Source organism: Triticum aestivum, chromosome 1A (genome assembly GCF_018294505.1).
Source record: "Triticum aestivum cultivar Chinese Spring chromosome 1A, IWGSC CS RefSeq v2.1, whole genome shotgun sequence".
NCBI lineage: Eukaryota > Viridiplantae > Streptophyta > Magnoliopsida > Poales > Poaceae > Triticum > Triticum aestivum.
In genome coordinates, this window is record NC_057794.1 from 116,053,324 (window position 1) to 116,065,871 (window position 12,548).

Below are 12,548 nucleotides of genomic sequence, written 5' to 3' on the forward strand. Positions count from 1 at the left end.
ATGTCCGGGAACTCGGCGGTGATGGCCTCCTTGATGTTGCCAGGCACGAGGTCCGGGCGAGTGCCAGCTACGATGAGCACCATCGCTGATTCCTTGGGGTGGGCTTCCTCTAAGGCCATGTCCTGATCGAAGTCGACCAGGCAGCGTGACATCCTGGGCCGGCGCAGGTCCCCCGCGGGGAGCGCGCCAGCAGCGCCAAGGGAAGCCATAGCCTCTGAAGCTTGCAGGGAGGGCGAGTTGGTGGCGGTGGGGGGGTCGTCTTGGGGGAACGCAAGCCGCGAGTGCACCGGAGCACGGTTGGTGACGGGGTGGCCAGGGGGGAAAAAGAGGCGTGAGTGGACCGGCTGTGATAGAGCACGAGGTGGAGCCGGTGGCTGGCGGCGACGAGCAGGGGGTGGAGCAGCCGCGTCAAGGGTTTCAAGAGGGACGCGAGGGAAGCGCCTCCGAGGGCAGCAACGCGCAGAGTGGCCATCACTGTCGTCGAGACAATGGATGCAGCGCGAACGGTTGCGACAGAATGCAACCCGGTGGAACTTGTGAAGGCAACGAAAGCAGCGGTCGGTGAGCTCGGCTTTGTAGCCAGAGGCGCCCTTAATGTCGGCAGCGGAGCGTAGGTGCGCCATGAATGCGTTGGCTTGGGAGGGAAGGGGAGGAGCGTGCCTTCCGTTTCTCGAAGTGACAAGCTGCCACTCCGAGGAAACAGCAGGAGCGGCAGTAGGCGGAGGGGATCGACTTCGTGGACGGACTACTGGGCGGAGCTGGTTGCTGGCTACCACCATTGACTGCAGACGCGGACGGTGCAGCGTCGCAGCGGCCGGCACGTCCAGCGCAGCAGGCGGGGACCTGACAACATCAGCGAAGGAGAGGCGGGATGGCCGCGCAGAGGAGCCAGGCGAGGCCTCGCCGTCCATGCTGCCGGCCGAGAGGCACAGCCGCTCCTCAGATCTAATGGACATAGGGGTGGTGCCGGGCATTTGGAAGGTGGCTGCCATGCCCGGAGTGGGCGAAGGCAGGGAAGGACCAGTGGAGAGTTTGTAGAAGAGGAAATATTTTCAGTTAGAACTTTTGGTTGTGGTCGAAGATTTATGGCCCTGATTAATTTATAACTTTCTAGGCCCACTTGGAACCGGAATGGTAATAATACATTTAAAATGTCCTTATACATCTTAAACCTTCTACTGTAAGGCGTACACATATTCCTGGATCATCAGTCTAACTAACTATTATATTGTACAAAAGTTTATCATTGAATTCATATTCAAAAAAGTTACCAATGTCTTAATTTTTAGCGGATGATCTAGAAATATGTGTGTGTGCCTTATAAACGAGAAATGGAGTAATCTTTCCTTTATAGTTTATTGGGCTCATCTCAAAATTTGGAATTTCAAGTTTGTAGGACCCCAAGAACTCTCACTCATTGTTTACTTGCTTGCTCACTTTAGGCCTTGAACAATGCAAGATGCTTAGAGGAGGCACCTAGAGAAATAAACTAGCTTTCCTCTAAGCACTTGTGCTTATTTGTAAAAAGTATGGGCTTAATTAGGTATCCCTCCTATAGAGGTAAGCATTGATGCTAAAATAATCATTTTATTTTTCTAAGCACCTTTTGTCCAAGGCCTTAGAAATAAGCATTAATTTCTATCTAACTTTGGTTCTCAATTTGATTTTAATGGAAATCAACTGATGCATGAATGAGGGGGTGATTAATAAGTGGCCCAACGCTCAATTAGACTATGCTAAACTAGAAAGAAGGGAGTACTAGGTTACATCACATTCGTAATTACCCTTTATTTGAACGGTTGCGGTATTTTTTTGTCTAATACTCCAATTAAACGTGTGAGACTTGTCATCTATATCTATATCTATATCTATACCAATATAAAAAGACCCAAAGAGTCAGGTCCAACAAATCCTGATCGTCAAATCAGGTCAATCCAACAACTCAGGTTGCTCAAATGGCGAGCGTTCAACACGTTTAGTGTGCAATTAGTATCATATCAAATATTAATGTCAATGCTAATCGCATACTTAATACGCAAATAATATCCTACCTAATATTAACTTGTAACTAATATATTACTTAATATCAACGTGCATTGCACGTACACATTTACTATTACCAATAAAACACTCTTGTGTCAACATTATCAAAAAAAATTGCTTTTGAGTTGCTATTTGACGAAACTACACTTCTAACTTGAATTTGCTTTTGTAAACTACTTTAGTATGCAGTAGTTGATACTTGTACATTGTTGCTGGGATATTTTGTAATTTAACTCAACGATATTTGATTGTATGAAACGCAAAAACTGAGAATACATATGATTTGTTGCGTTTTATTATGGTATGGTTGTAAAATATTATTAGCATAACAGAATGAAAATTCTGATGCATGTTTACATGTTAAGGTTGACCCTTTTTCTAAGCATGTGTGCTTGTTGAGGTCGACCTTTTTCCCTGCATGTTGCTTTCTGAGTTGGCCCGATTGCATGTTTAAGTTAAATCCGTTAGTGAGACCTAGCGATTTAGTTATAAAAGATACAAATGTAGTTCCTTCGGTTAGATTGGGTAGCATAATTTCGTCTAACAAAGACCTGGTCACACGCCACGGGATATTAGTGAGTTATTATGTGCCTTCTAGATATGCTTGTGTGTTTGATACGATGACCAGACAGGGCGGGTGGGTTTTAGCACATTTTTGCGTAAATTGCATACCGCAAACTGATATACATCAAAAGTAATTATGTGGTTTTGGAATAGTTCCGATATACGATATGTATTCTAGTGATATTTTCTCTTCTATAAAAACTATGTCTGTTCATCTTGTACTATAACTTTGTTTTGCATATGTTTTATATAGCAGCAAATAGAAATAGTCATATGTAAAGTAACTAGAGACTAATGGTGGGAGTTTGACCAGAGCTGTTGCTTGAAAGTTGGGTCTAATTATGGTGGAACACAAGCCAACAAAAAGTTAGGCAGGTACCCCGGTTGGTTAGCTCACTTGGTTTTTCTCTTTCTCTTTCTCTTGTTCCCAACTCCTCAGCATATTTCTCTCTCAAAAAAATAAACTCCTCAGCATATTCCTTCAAAAGGAGAAAAAACTCATGCATATGCATGGGTATGGGTGGGAGGAAGGCAGGGAACAGCCAGCTAGAAGAAATCAACAGATCATGTGGGTTAGTTGACCCTGGCACTTTGCCCAACCGTGAGCAAACGACGACAGTAAGAGAGAAAAGTCACGCTGGGTGGCCATCACTTTTGGAGCTAGGACGGATGAACTTCATTTTTGGGTGGGCATATGCCACTCAGAAGCTTTTTTTTTCTTTTGCATGGTTATGCCACTCAGAAAGCTTGCAGGGTCAAAATACTGTAGTGCACGGCGATACGCCAAGTGCCGCGCGCACTGAAGAAAAACATCATCGTTGTCGACAATTTTTGCGTAGACGTTCACATATCACTCAGAAGCTTCCGGATTCAAAGTATGACAATGCAAAGCGGTTGAAATACGTCGCATTTAGACCCCGCGGTTACTTCCGAGAATCCTTTGGCGAAGGAAGTGGTGACTCACAAGCACTCGAAAAACGCACAAAGAGAGTGAGCGCACAGGTTTCGAGCCATGATGGCCAAGGTGGTCGACTCTACTGAATCCAATTTCAGTATACACTGATGAAATGGTACAACATGGGTTTCTGTTGCGAGGAGTGTGGTCTTAAAGAGGCTTCCATGAGACTTACGAGACATGGGCACGGATCCAGTGTTAACCTTTCTTTTATATACTAGGGTTTAGTACTCGGTTACACTACCGGAGCCGATCATGTGCCTCATTTCACTACCTGGAGACCACATCAGAAAGCACTAACCAATGATCAAGTACTATCATCACCGGCATCGTCACCAAATTAAAAGGGGCAGGACTCTTTTTTTTCAAATCTATTCCTTTGCTTTACTACTTGTGCTGTTTAGCGGTTGGTTTCATTCGGCCAATTAGGGTTTTGGCTTGTCAAGAAAGGAATGGGTTTGGTAGTGTGAAATCTCTTCTCATAAGCCTAGGCCCCTGGCTAGCTTTTGGTAGTTGATGATACCCTCTCCAACTAGGCGAAAGGCCTGCCTCCATGTGCAGCAAGCAAATTTTCAGAGAACAATAAGACTTGCAGGCTAATTCTAATTCTATGTCTCCCTTCAACTTTTCCTTTGTTCACAAACTTATTCCAGTGATGATATTTGAGTTAGACTGCTGATTCAAGGAAAACAAGTTTTCTACTTTCTGAATCCAATTCGCCCCATTTTCTTGAGCCATGCAGGAGAACAACATGCTATATATCGAGGGAGTGGGGCCAAAAGGAAGTGAGAGTGGAAAAAGGAAAACAAAAACTGCGGCAAACACCATCAACGACCTAGGAAAATTGCGAGTAGAATTCTTGTCTCGCTCTTAACACAAGCCATCTCAACTTCTAAGTGCCGGGAAACGGTTTGCTCGAGGCCTCTTTGGTTTGCAAGGTTTTAAAAGAACGCAAGAACCCTAGTATGTTGTTAGTTATATAGATGGTCAAAGTTTGACTCGAAATATGAGGAGGCCTAATAAACCCAGACACGAAAAGTAGTCCACATGAAAATCATCCATACTCCTTCCATGCTTTAAAGAGTGTATTTCCAATTTTGTTGAAAAGCCAATCCTTTTTATGTTTGACTGTATTTATACAATAGTACATCAACATTTATGCCATCAAATTAGTAGCATTAGATTCATGATAAAATATATTTTCATCATACTCCTATTTGGTTTCACAAACATTGATATATTTTGCATAAACTCGGTCAAACTTTGACATAGTTTGACCCTCCAACAAAGTGGAAAGTACACTCTTTAAATGACGGAGGGAGTAGGTTTGAATCATATGAATCAAACAAGCTCTCTATGGGAAAGAAACATACTAAGAAATAGGATCCTCTAGAATCTTTATACCATTTCTTGAAACAAAAGAGACCCTCAATGGGAAACCGACACTTCTGAGTTACTAGATCTGAAATGCCTTCATTTATTTTATTTCATTTTGTCAAGCAACAATGGCGCATGCATGACAAATTGTCCGTGGCTAGCAACGGACCACATCACGGACTAGTTAGTCAGTTTCTTGTGTGTCTTGGCATGCAAGTTGGTACTACCAGAAACAGAACCACAAGCACTTTACTTCAGGAAGAGGACCGGCACACCTAACTGTGCAGTTCCTGGCATAGTCCTGCGCTGTAGGGTATAATTTCTACTAGTAGTACGTAGCATCCAAACAAAGTTTCATGTGATAAATGGGCAGACCTCCATGGGCAACCACGGTACAGAAATGCAACTTTGGTGCATGTCAAAGGAAATATGGAGAGCAGATTAAGCAAGCCAGTTATGAAAGGGAAAGCGACTTTGGCGTATTTTCCAGGCTGGCTGGCTGGAAAGCAAAGCCAGGCTTGTTAAATCAAAAGAACAATGTGATGGATGCCCACACAATGTCAGCATCTTATCTCAATGTGTTTGTTGGTTAGTCCTTTGCTTTGTTTGTTGCATTGATTATTATGCTTACCTGACAGTATTTTGGGCTGGGCAAGCCGGCAAGGGCCGGGCCACACACCCTGGACTCGAAGCCCGGGATTTCGGCCCGGGTTGGCTGAGTAGGCAATTGATCGGGAAAATATGACAAGAAAAATGATGAGGCATGAACAAAAGCGGAATGTTCTGATGTTTTTTCAGAAAAGCACTTCAGTATACTCACAGAATCAATGGCTTCAGACTTGATCAAGAAAAAACTTACAGAAATGGATAGAAATTAGTCAATGGCCTTTTTGGCGTGAACTTCATAGGAATTTGCAGCAATTTTGTAGAAACAGTTCACCTCTGCTAGGAATCCACGAATGAAAGATGCTATAGACCTCGCCTGTACCGGGTCTGGCTTCAGCATCTGCCTCCAACTCAGTGAGATCACGAATGATGAATTTCTTCCTGCAGCTTCCTCATCACATCTGAATCATAATACTTTCTCGAGACATACTGTTATGGCGCTGCTAGAAGGAGGGCGCGAGAGGGCCGGCCGGGGGCCTTTTTGCCCACGGCCGGACAAGAGGGAAGGGATTTCCTTCTTAATTCTTACTTGATTAGATTGATACATCTCCTTTTTTTATATAGAGAGGTTTACTTGACTCCCAAGCAAGGCTTACTTGACCCCTAAGCAAGCGACTCTTATCTCTAATTAACCCTAAGACTAACGGGCCCATTAGGCCCATTACCTACTCTAACACTATACCCCACCTGGACATGCAGCTTGTCCTCAAGCTGCAGCCTAACCAACTTATAACCATGACTCGACGCAACCCAAACCTAACACCTAAAAACAAGCCTTTTACATCTCGGCTTGTTTTATTATTCTCAACCTGAAATGGACTGGGACACTTTATTTTGGACCCCTTAACAAAAAGTGGACACCATCTGCACGTCGGACATGCACGTGTACAGCCACCTTGATCCCATGGACACCATCTGTACAAAAGGAGTGCATGTGTAGGACCACCTGGAAGTGGTCGCAAGAGTGGCCAGCAGAGGCGCCCTTGCGGCGCCCGGTAACGGAATGCAGTGGTGCTACGTGGTGCGCTGTTGTCGGTGACACCATGCCTTCTTCCTGCCGGACGGTTGTTGGTCTGCACCGCACAGGGAAGAGTGGGGGGCTTGCGATGGAGAATGACGAGGAGGGGTGCGCCCCCCCAACCGCCAATGTCGCAGACTTGGAGGTCGCTGCCCGTGGGGAAAACATCATGCCCGCTGCCCGTGGGGGAAACCGCATGCCCAAGATCCCCGGCGCAGCGGATGAGATCGAGGTCCTTTGCGCAGCGAAGGGCAACTTGGAGGAGCGGCAGCTGCAGACCACGCATCTCCCGCACACGCCGACGCGCTAGGAGGCCGCGCGCAGTAGCCTACAGCCTCACCGCCGCCGACACGTGGCGGGTAGCGATCCAAGACGGAAGCGGTGACGGCGACGGCGGGGACTGGACTTGGTGGAGCGGGACTCCCGCCGGCACGGTCGATGCGGGGCCGGAGCTAACCGACGGTGGCTGCTGCAGCGGCTGCGGCGGTGGCGCACCAGGCAGCGGCAGCGGCTGCTGCGGCGGAGCGCCGGGCGCGGCGGAGGCCGGCAGGAGCGGCGGCTGCCAGTGCAGCCAGGGCTGGGCGGTGGTGGCGATGGATGGCAGCTGCAGTGGCCCGGCGAGCGCGGCGAAGGCCGCCTGGTGCGGCGGCTGCCACGGCAACCACGGCGGCGCGGGGCAGCGATGGGCGCTGGAGGCGCGGCAGGAGCCGGCCCCGGCCACTGCGGCCACTGCGGGGCAGCGGTGGGCGACAGCGGCAACTGGGGCAGTAGCGTCCCAGCGAATGCCGCGGAGGCCCTGGATGTGGCGAGTACCACGGCAGGGCCGGCAGCCCGGCGGTGGCGGTCAGCGGCAGGGGCGGCGGCGGCCCGTAGGGGCTGGCCAGGTATAGCCGGATCCCCTGGACGGCTGTGACGAGGTCGTTGAGGACCCCGGTGATCTCCTCACGGGTGTAGATGGCGGACGGTGATGCGGTGGAGGGCGCCGACATCTGGGCGGTGGCGGCGCCGGAGGATGCGACCAGCGGCGCGGACGGGGAGGGCAGCGGCACGGTGTAGATGGCCAGCGGCGCGGTGATGACAGTCGGCAGCGGAAGCGACGGGGTGGGAGGCGACAAAGACATGATCGGAACTGAGCTACCTGATACCAAATTGTTATGGCGCTGCTAGAAGGAGGGCACGAGAGGGCCGGCCGGGGGCCTTTTTGCCCACGGCCGGACAAGAGGGAAGGGATTTCCTTATTAATTCTTGCTTGATTAGATTGATACATCTCCTCTTTTTATATAGAGAGGTTTACTTGACTCACAAGCAAAGCTTACTTGATCCTAAGCAAGCGACTCTTATCTCTAATTAACCCTAGAACTAACGGGCCCATTAGGCCCATTACGTACTCTAACACATACGCAAGAAAATTCACGTATCTTGACAAACTCAACTTTGATTCAAAGATACAAGACTGACTCGGACCTGCCATAGGTCGGCGAACTAACATCGCCGTTTCATCATCAAAGACCAAAACACAGAATTCACCATCTTGAATATATGACAAGAATGTAACAGAAGTAACAAGAGCAAACGACCACGGACATGATTGCTTTTTTTCCGCGAGCCATGACTGACATGATCCTCACATTACATTGTAGTTGCACACAGACATAACAGAGTTCTTCTCAATTGAAAAAGCTACAGAACCCAATTCGTAAGCACAAAAGGATATTGGGAACAAGAAGGACACACTTGGTCAGGCTGCCATCAGCATCGGTGGTCTCCTGTGGCCCTGCTGCAGCATCTCACGCAGCTGCTGGTACCCGCTGCGGTAATGCTCAAGGGTGAAGCACAGCTGCCTAATCGCCTCACGCTTCCCCTCGGCGCCCTCAGAGATCGCGAGGTTCTGCTTCTCCACAAGTTCCTCGAGCTCAGAAACCCGAGCACGCAGCTCCGACAGGGACTCATGCACAATAGCGGACTCTGCTGATATCTTGGCATGCTCAAGTTGAAGCTGACTAAGGTGGCCATCCATCTGTTTCATCTTTTCATCACGTGCTGTGATGTCAGTTAGTAGAGTGGCCAGCTTGTTATCAACTGTGTCTTTCTCTGATAATATCAGTTCAAGCTTGCTTGTAAGATTGGCAAGGTCTTGATTCAGCTCAGAAATATGTTTCTCGCTGTTCATTTGTTCTTCTGCCATGTCAGCATAAGCTTGCTTAAGCTCTGCTTCCATGGATGCCAGCTTGCCTTCGAGAGAGGCATTGGCTTCTGATAGTGTTGAAAGTTCAGCGCTAAGATCAGATTTCTCCAGTGAATGTTTTTCCTCAGAATCACACACCACCCTCTCCAGCTCCTTAATACTGTCCTGGAGTATTGATTTCTCTTGTGAGGCAGTTTCTAGCTGTGCTTCTAGGTTCTTGATGGTTTCTTCTTTCTCCAGTAAAACTTCCTCCAGTTCTGCTTTTGTATTCTTCATTGCCTCTTGCAGCTTCACCACCTCGGAAGCTGAATAATCTAAGCAGCATGCTGCCTCTTCTAGCTCTTCAATCCGAGACCCGAGCTGCAACTTCTCCTGTGACAGTTTTGCTAGCTCACCTTCAAAATTTGTGATAACTCCTTGGAGCATTCCAATCTCAGCCTCAAGAGCAGATTTATCATGCAGATACTTCGCTGAAAGTTCTCCAAGCTCCTGCTTGCACTTATCAACTTCAAGATCACGATGCGCTAATTCAATTTCAAACTGCCTAGCTGCTGAGGCCATTGCTTCCTTCAGCCCATCAGTCTCATTTTTGTTCGCCAACAGCGCAGCTTCCAATGCTTCCTTCTCACTGTTGACTTCTTCAAGATCCTCCCGCAGTTTTTCGTCATGTTCAGACACTTCTGAGATGGTATTCTTTTCCCCCAAAGCATCAAGTTTCCCCCTTGCTTCATGAAGCTCAACTTCAAGCTCAATAATTCTTTGGCTCAAGGCATAAAACATGCTGTTGCCATTTTCCTCTTTGCTTTCATCAAGCTCTGACTCAGACTCTGAAGACGATGAAGACCCATCACTCCCCTTCTTGGATACGTCAGAGCTCACACCAGAGCCAATGGACACATCAAAGCAATCTGATCGAGTTTTTGGCTTTTGCTCTGCAGATGGAGGAGACTGTGTCTCAGAATCTGATTCAGGGGCACCAAAAGAGCCATGTGGCTGCAGTGATGATGGGATATTTTTGCGCAGTTCTCCAGTTACATTGTCGTACCGCTCAGCAAGGGTGCGATACATGCGATAGAATTTTTTGATGTGGGCAACAAGCACAGGTCGTTCTTGCCAATACACCTCAGCCTTTTCTGCAGAGGATTCACCTTCCTCCTCAACAAGTCCCAGCGTCTCTTTCACTTGCATCTCCATCTCTGTTCAGTTAGAAGAAAGGTTATATTCAGAAAACAACATCGCATAGCTTGTTAGACTAGAAAAGACTGGAATCATACATGAATGAAGGCCTGCACATCACTATTGTCTAGCAAACAACAATGTATCCAAATTTAGATCAAACAAAGTATCTAATTCCAGTATGTAAGACAAGAACAGAACGTCTGAGAAACATTATTCATTACCTTGTAAGTTCTCTGAGAGCCACTTGGAGTTTTCTGGACTAATGTGGCTATCCCACCACCATGAACGGGATTTCCTTAACTGTGACCCTTGAGTTCCTTTCATCTTCACCAGAATATAAGAAAATCCTTTCTGTTATGCAGACCTGACAATGATTCAAATGGATATACAAGTGAGAAGGGAGAACAAGATACACACAACAAAAGTGAAGTACTTAAAACAACTCAAACACAAATCAGTAAGACAGTTTACTACAGAAACCACAAAGCAATTGTCTCAGAATTCATAGCAATGTAACACAGGATCAAAGGGTGAGTTAAACAAAATGCAGATACATAAAGTTGCTGGCAAAACAAGCTCAGGACTGTACTTCAACGCCGATTGAATGACTTGCCTGTGCAAGGGAAAGATTAGCTAGGGGATATGCAATGATCTGGCCAACAGTGTAAGTCTTTCACACACTATATAAGAAGATCAAGGAAATATCAATCCTTCTCAAATGAGCAAAACTTATATCCTAGTTACGAGTGTATGGCAGGAAGAGTAGATAAATAGGATGAGAAACCCCGGGGGACCAGAGCTGTGGGAAGCCCATGACTGACAATGATTAGCTATCTAAAGAACAGTGACATGGAATGAAAGACAGTGACATTTTTTTCTGGAGAGGAAAACGTCCACTCTTCAGTAAGCAATTCAAAAATGAATGAATACATGCATGCATGCTATCACAAGGAAACATTAGCAACAATCCATAATGCCAGCTTCCTTAAGACCAAAATGATGAGTATAGCATGTAAACCGGGCAAATATTTAAGAAACAGACCGACAGGGACGTTGATCAGATCTCGTAGCTACCAATTATCCGAGAAGAGAAACCTATTGAGAGAATAATATGGCTGGCACTTGGGTGTCAAATGTCCAACTGCAAAGGACATGGCAGCTACAGCTATGTGAGCCTGCCTGATAGGGAGGTCGGGCAACTTGATTCAGTGAACTGGGGAACGATCTCAGGCAGACAATAAGAATGGACAGCAAACATTGAACCCCACGTTGATCTAAAACTTCGGGATTCAGGCAAGAAGTCGCAAACGTGCAACCAAAAATGCTCCTGTCGACATTATTATTCAAGGTAACAGGCCATCAGGAACACTGCTCAATGAATTCGACATTATTGACGAAGATCCGGGATATACGAAACATGGCGGGGACACAGCAGATAATAGACACGTGAGAGCGATATGGCATCAAGGGGGCTATCGCCATGTGAACAGTCCCACTGAGGAGCACGAGGGCGAAACTGTCTGCCCAAGATACAATAGATGTAACTTGAAACAACTGGGCTAACTTGCGTTCTCTGTACTCTCAACGGAAAGCACGAGTAAATTCGACATAATTTTGTCCGCGTTGGATCCAAGTAGACTGAAGGCATGGCATGACGCGACGAACGGCATCACAGCGGGGTCAGTCAAAGGAGCACGGGATCAATTGCGTCTTCAGCTCTTCACGGAGCAGAGCAGACACTGTAAAACAAGCAGCGGTGTACGGGTCGATCTCCCGCTGGCGGAAAAGGAAGACGGAGAGGAACGAAAATTCCGCGGCGGCTACAGGACTAGATCCTCCGGCGACGGGAACGAGGCAGCGCCCAGTCCCCTCCTAGTCGCCGCTCCGCTCACCGCGACAAGGACAAGCAGCGTCACGTACGGTGCGGGAAAGGAGGAAACGATACAAGGGATTCGGGCAGCCGCGGGGATTTACCGAGGTTCACCGGAGATCCGACCACCTCGACGCCCCCGAGACGCAGCGCCGGACCTTGGCACGGCAGGGATGGAGATGAGGCCGGGGCGGGAGGGAGGGAGCACGGGAGGTTACGGGAACTCGGGGAGCGCTAAAGCCCAAGAAGGCATCGGGGCGTGGGGGTTTTCGGCGGCGAGTTTACGGTGGTGCCCCTGGGCGGACGGGGGGTTTTCGTTCGAGTTCCGGGTGTTGATGAGCTGGACGCCACGGGAGAAGGGTAACTGCCAGCCACATTAACGTTGCTGAGTAAATTAGTCAGTTTCGAATGATGGTGGCGCTTCTCGCTCGCTCGCTGTGAGGGGACCACATGGGCTGATGGGCGCGGCCCGGCCGGCCGTGGAGATGGAGCCTGTCGCCGGAGAAAGTGGTAGGACCCGCTGCCGGTGTGGGAAAGGGAAAGCCTCGGATCGCGGCCGCCGCCGCCGGCTGCGGCAGCAGCTTTGGATCCTTCCTGGGTCTGGGTGGCGTGGTTGACCGTGTTTTAGGGGGCGCTCGTGTGTGTGGAACACAATGATAAATTTTCGCAAGAGTTAATACCTAGAGGTGGG

The 12,548-nt window shown here is 48.1% G+C and overlaps 1 protein-coding gene across 3 annotated transcripts; it reads right to left on the minus strand.

The window, feature by feature from the left end:
• Window positions 1–8,127: 8,127 nt before the first annotated feature.
• LOC123039912 (protein NETWORKED 4B) lies at window positions 8,128–12,175 on the minus strand. Of its 3 annotated transcripts, none has more exons than XM_044462891.1 (3): window positions 11,962–12,175; window positions 10,209–10,351; window positions 8,128–10,004 (listed from the first exon to the last, which is right to left on the minus strand). In XM_044462891.1, exons 2-3 carry the CDS (start codon window positions 10,309–10,311, stop codon window positions 8,362–8,364), a joined length of 1,746 nt encoding a protein of 581 aa, XP_044318826.1. In that variant the 5' UTR covers window positions 10,312–10,351; window positions 11,962–12,175; the 3' UTR covers window positions 8,128–8,361. The 3 variants fall into 3 exon arrangements, with proteins under 3 accessions (XP_044318826.1, XP_044318830.1, XP_044318836.1); XM_044462895.1 differs by lacking the exon at window positions 11,962–12,175 and adding an exon at window positions 10,601–10,782; XM_044462901.1 differs by lacking the exon at window positions 11,962–12,175 and adding an exon at window positions 10,577–10,596.
• Window positions 12,176–12,548: the final 373 nt, after the last annotated feature.

What these genes read in the sequence shown, in the direction of transcription:
- LOC123039912 (XM_044462891.1), bottom strand. Translation starts at nt 10,311, where the DNA reads ATGAAAGGAACTCAAGGGTCACAGTTAAGGAAATCCCGTTCATGGTGG. An exon ending in GCTCTCAGAGAACTTACAAG is followed by an intron (nt 10,005 to 10,208) that starts GTAATGAATAAT and finishes CTAACTGAACAG; the next exon opens with AGATGGAGATGCAAGTGAAA.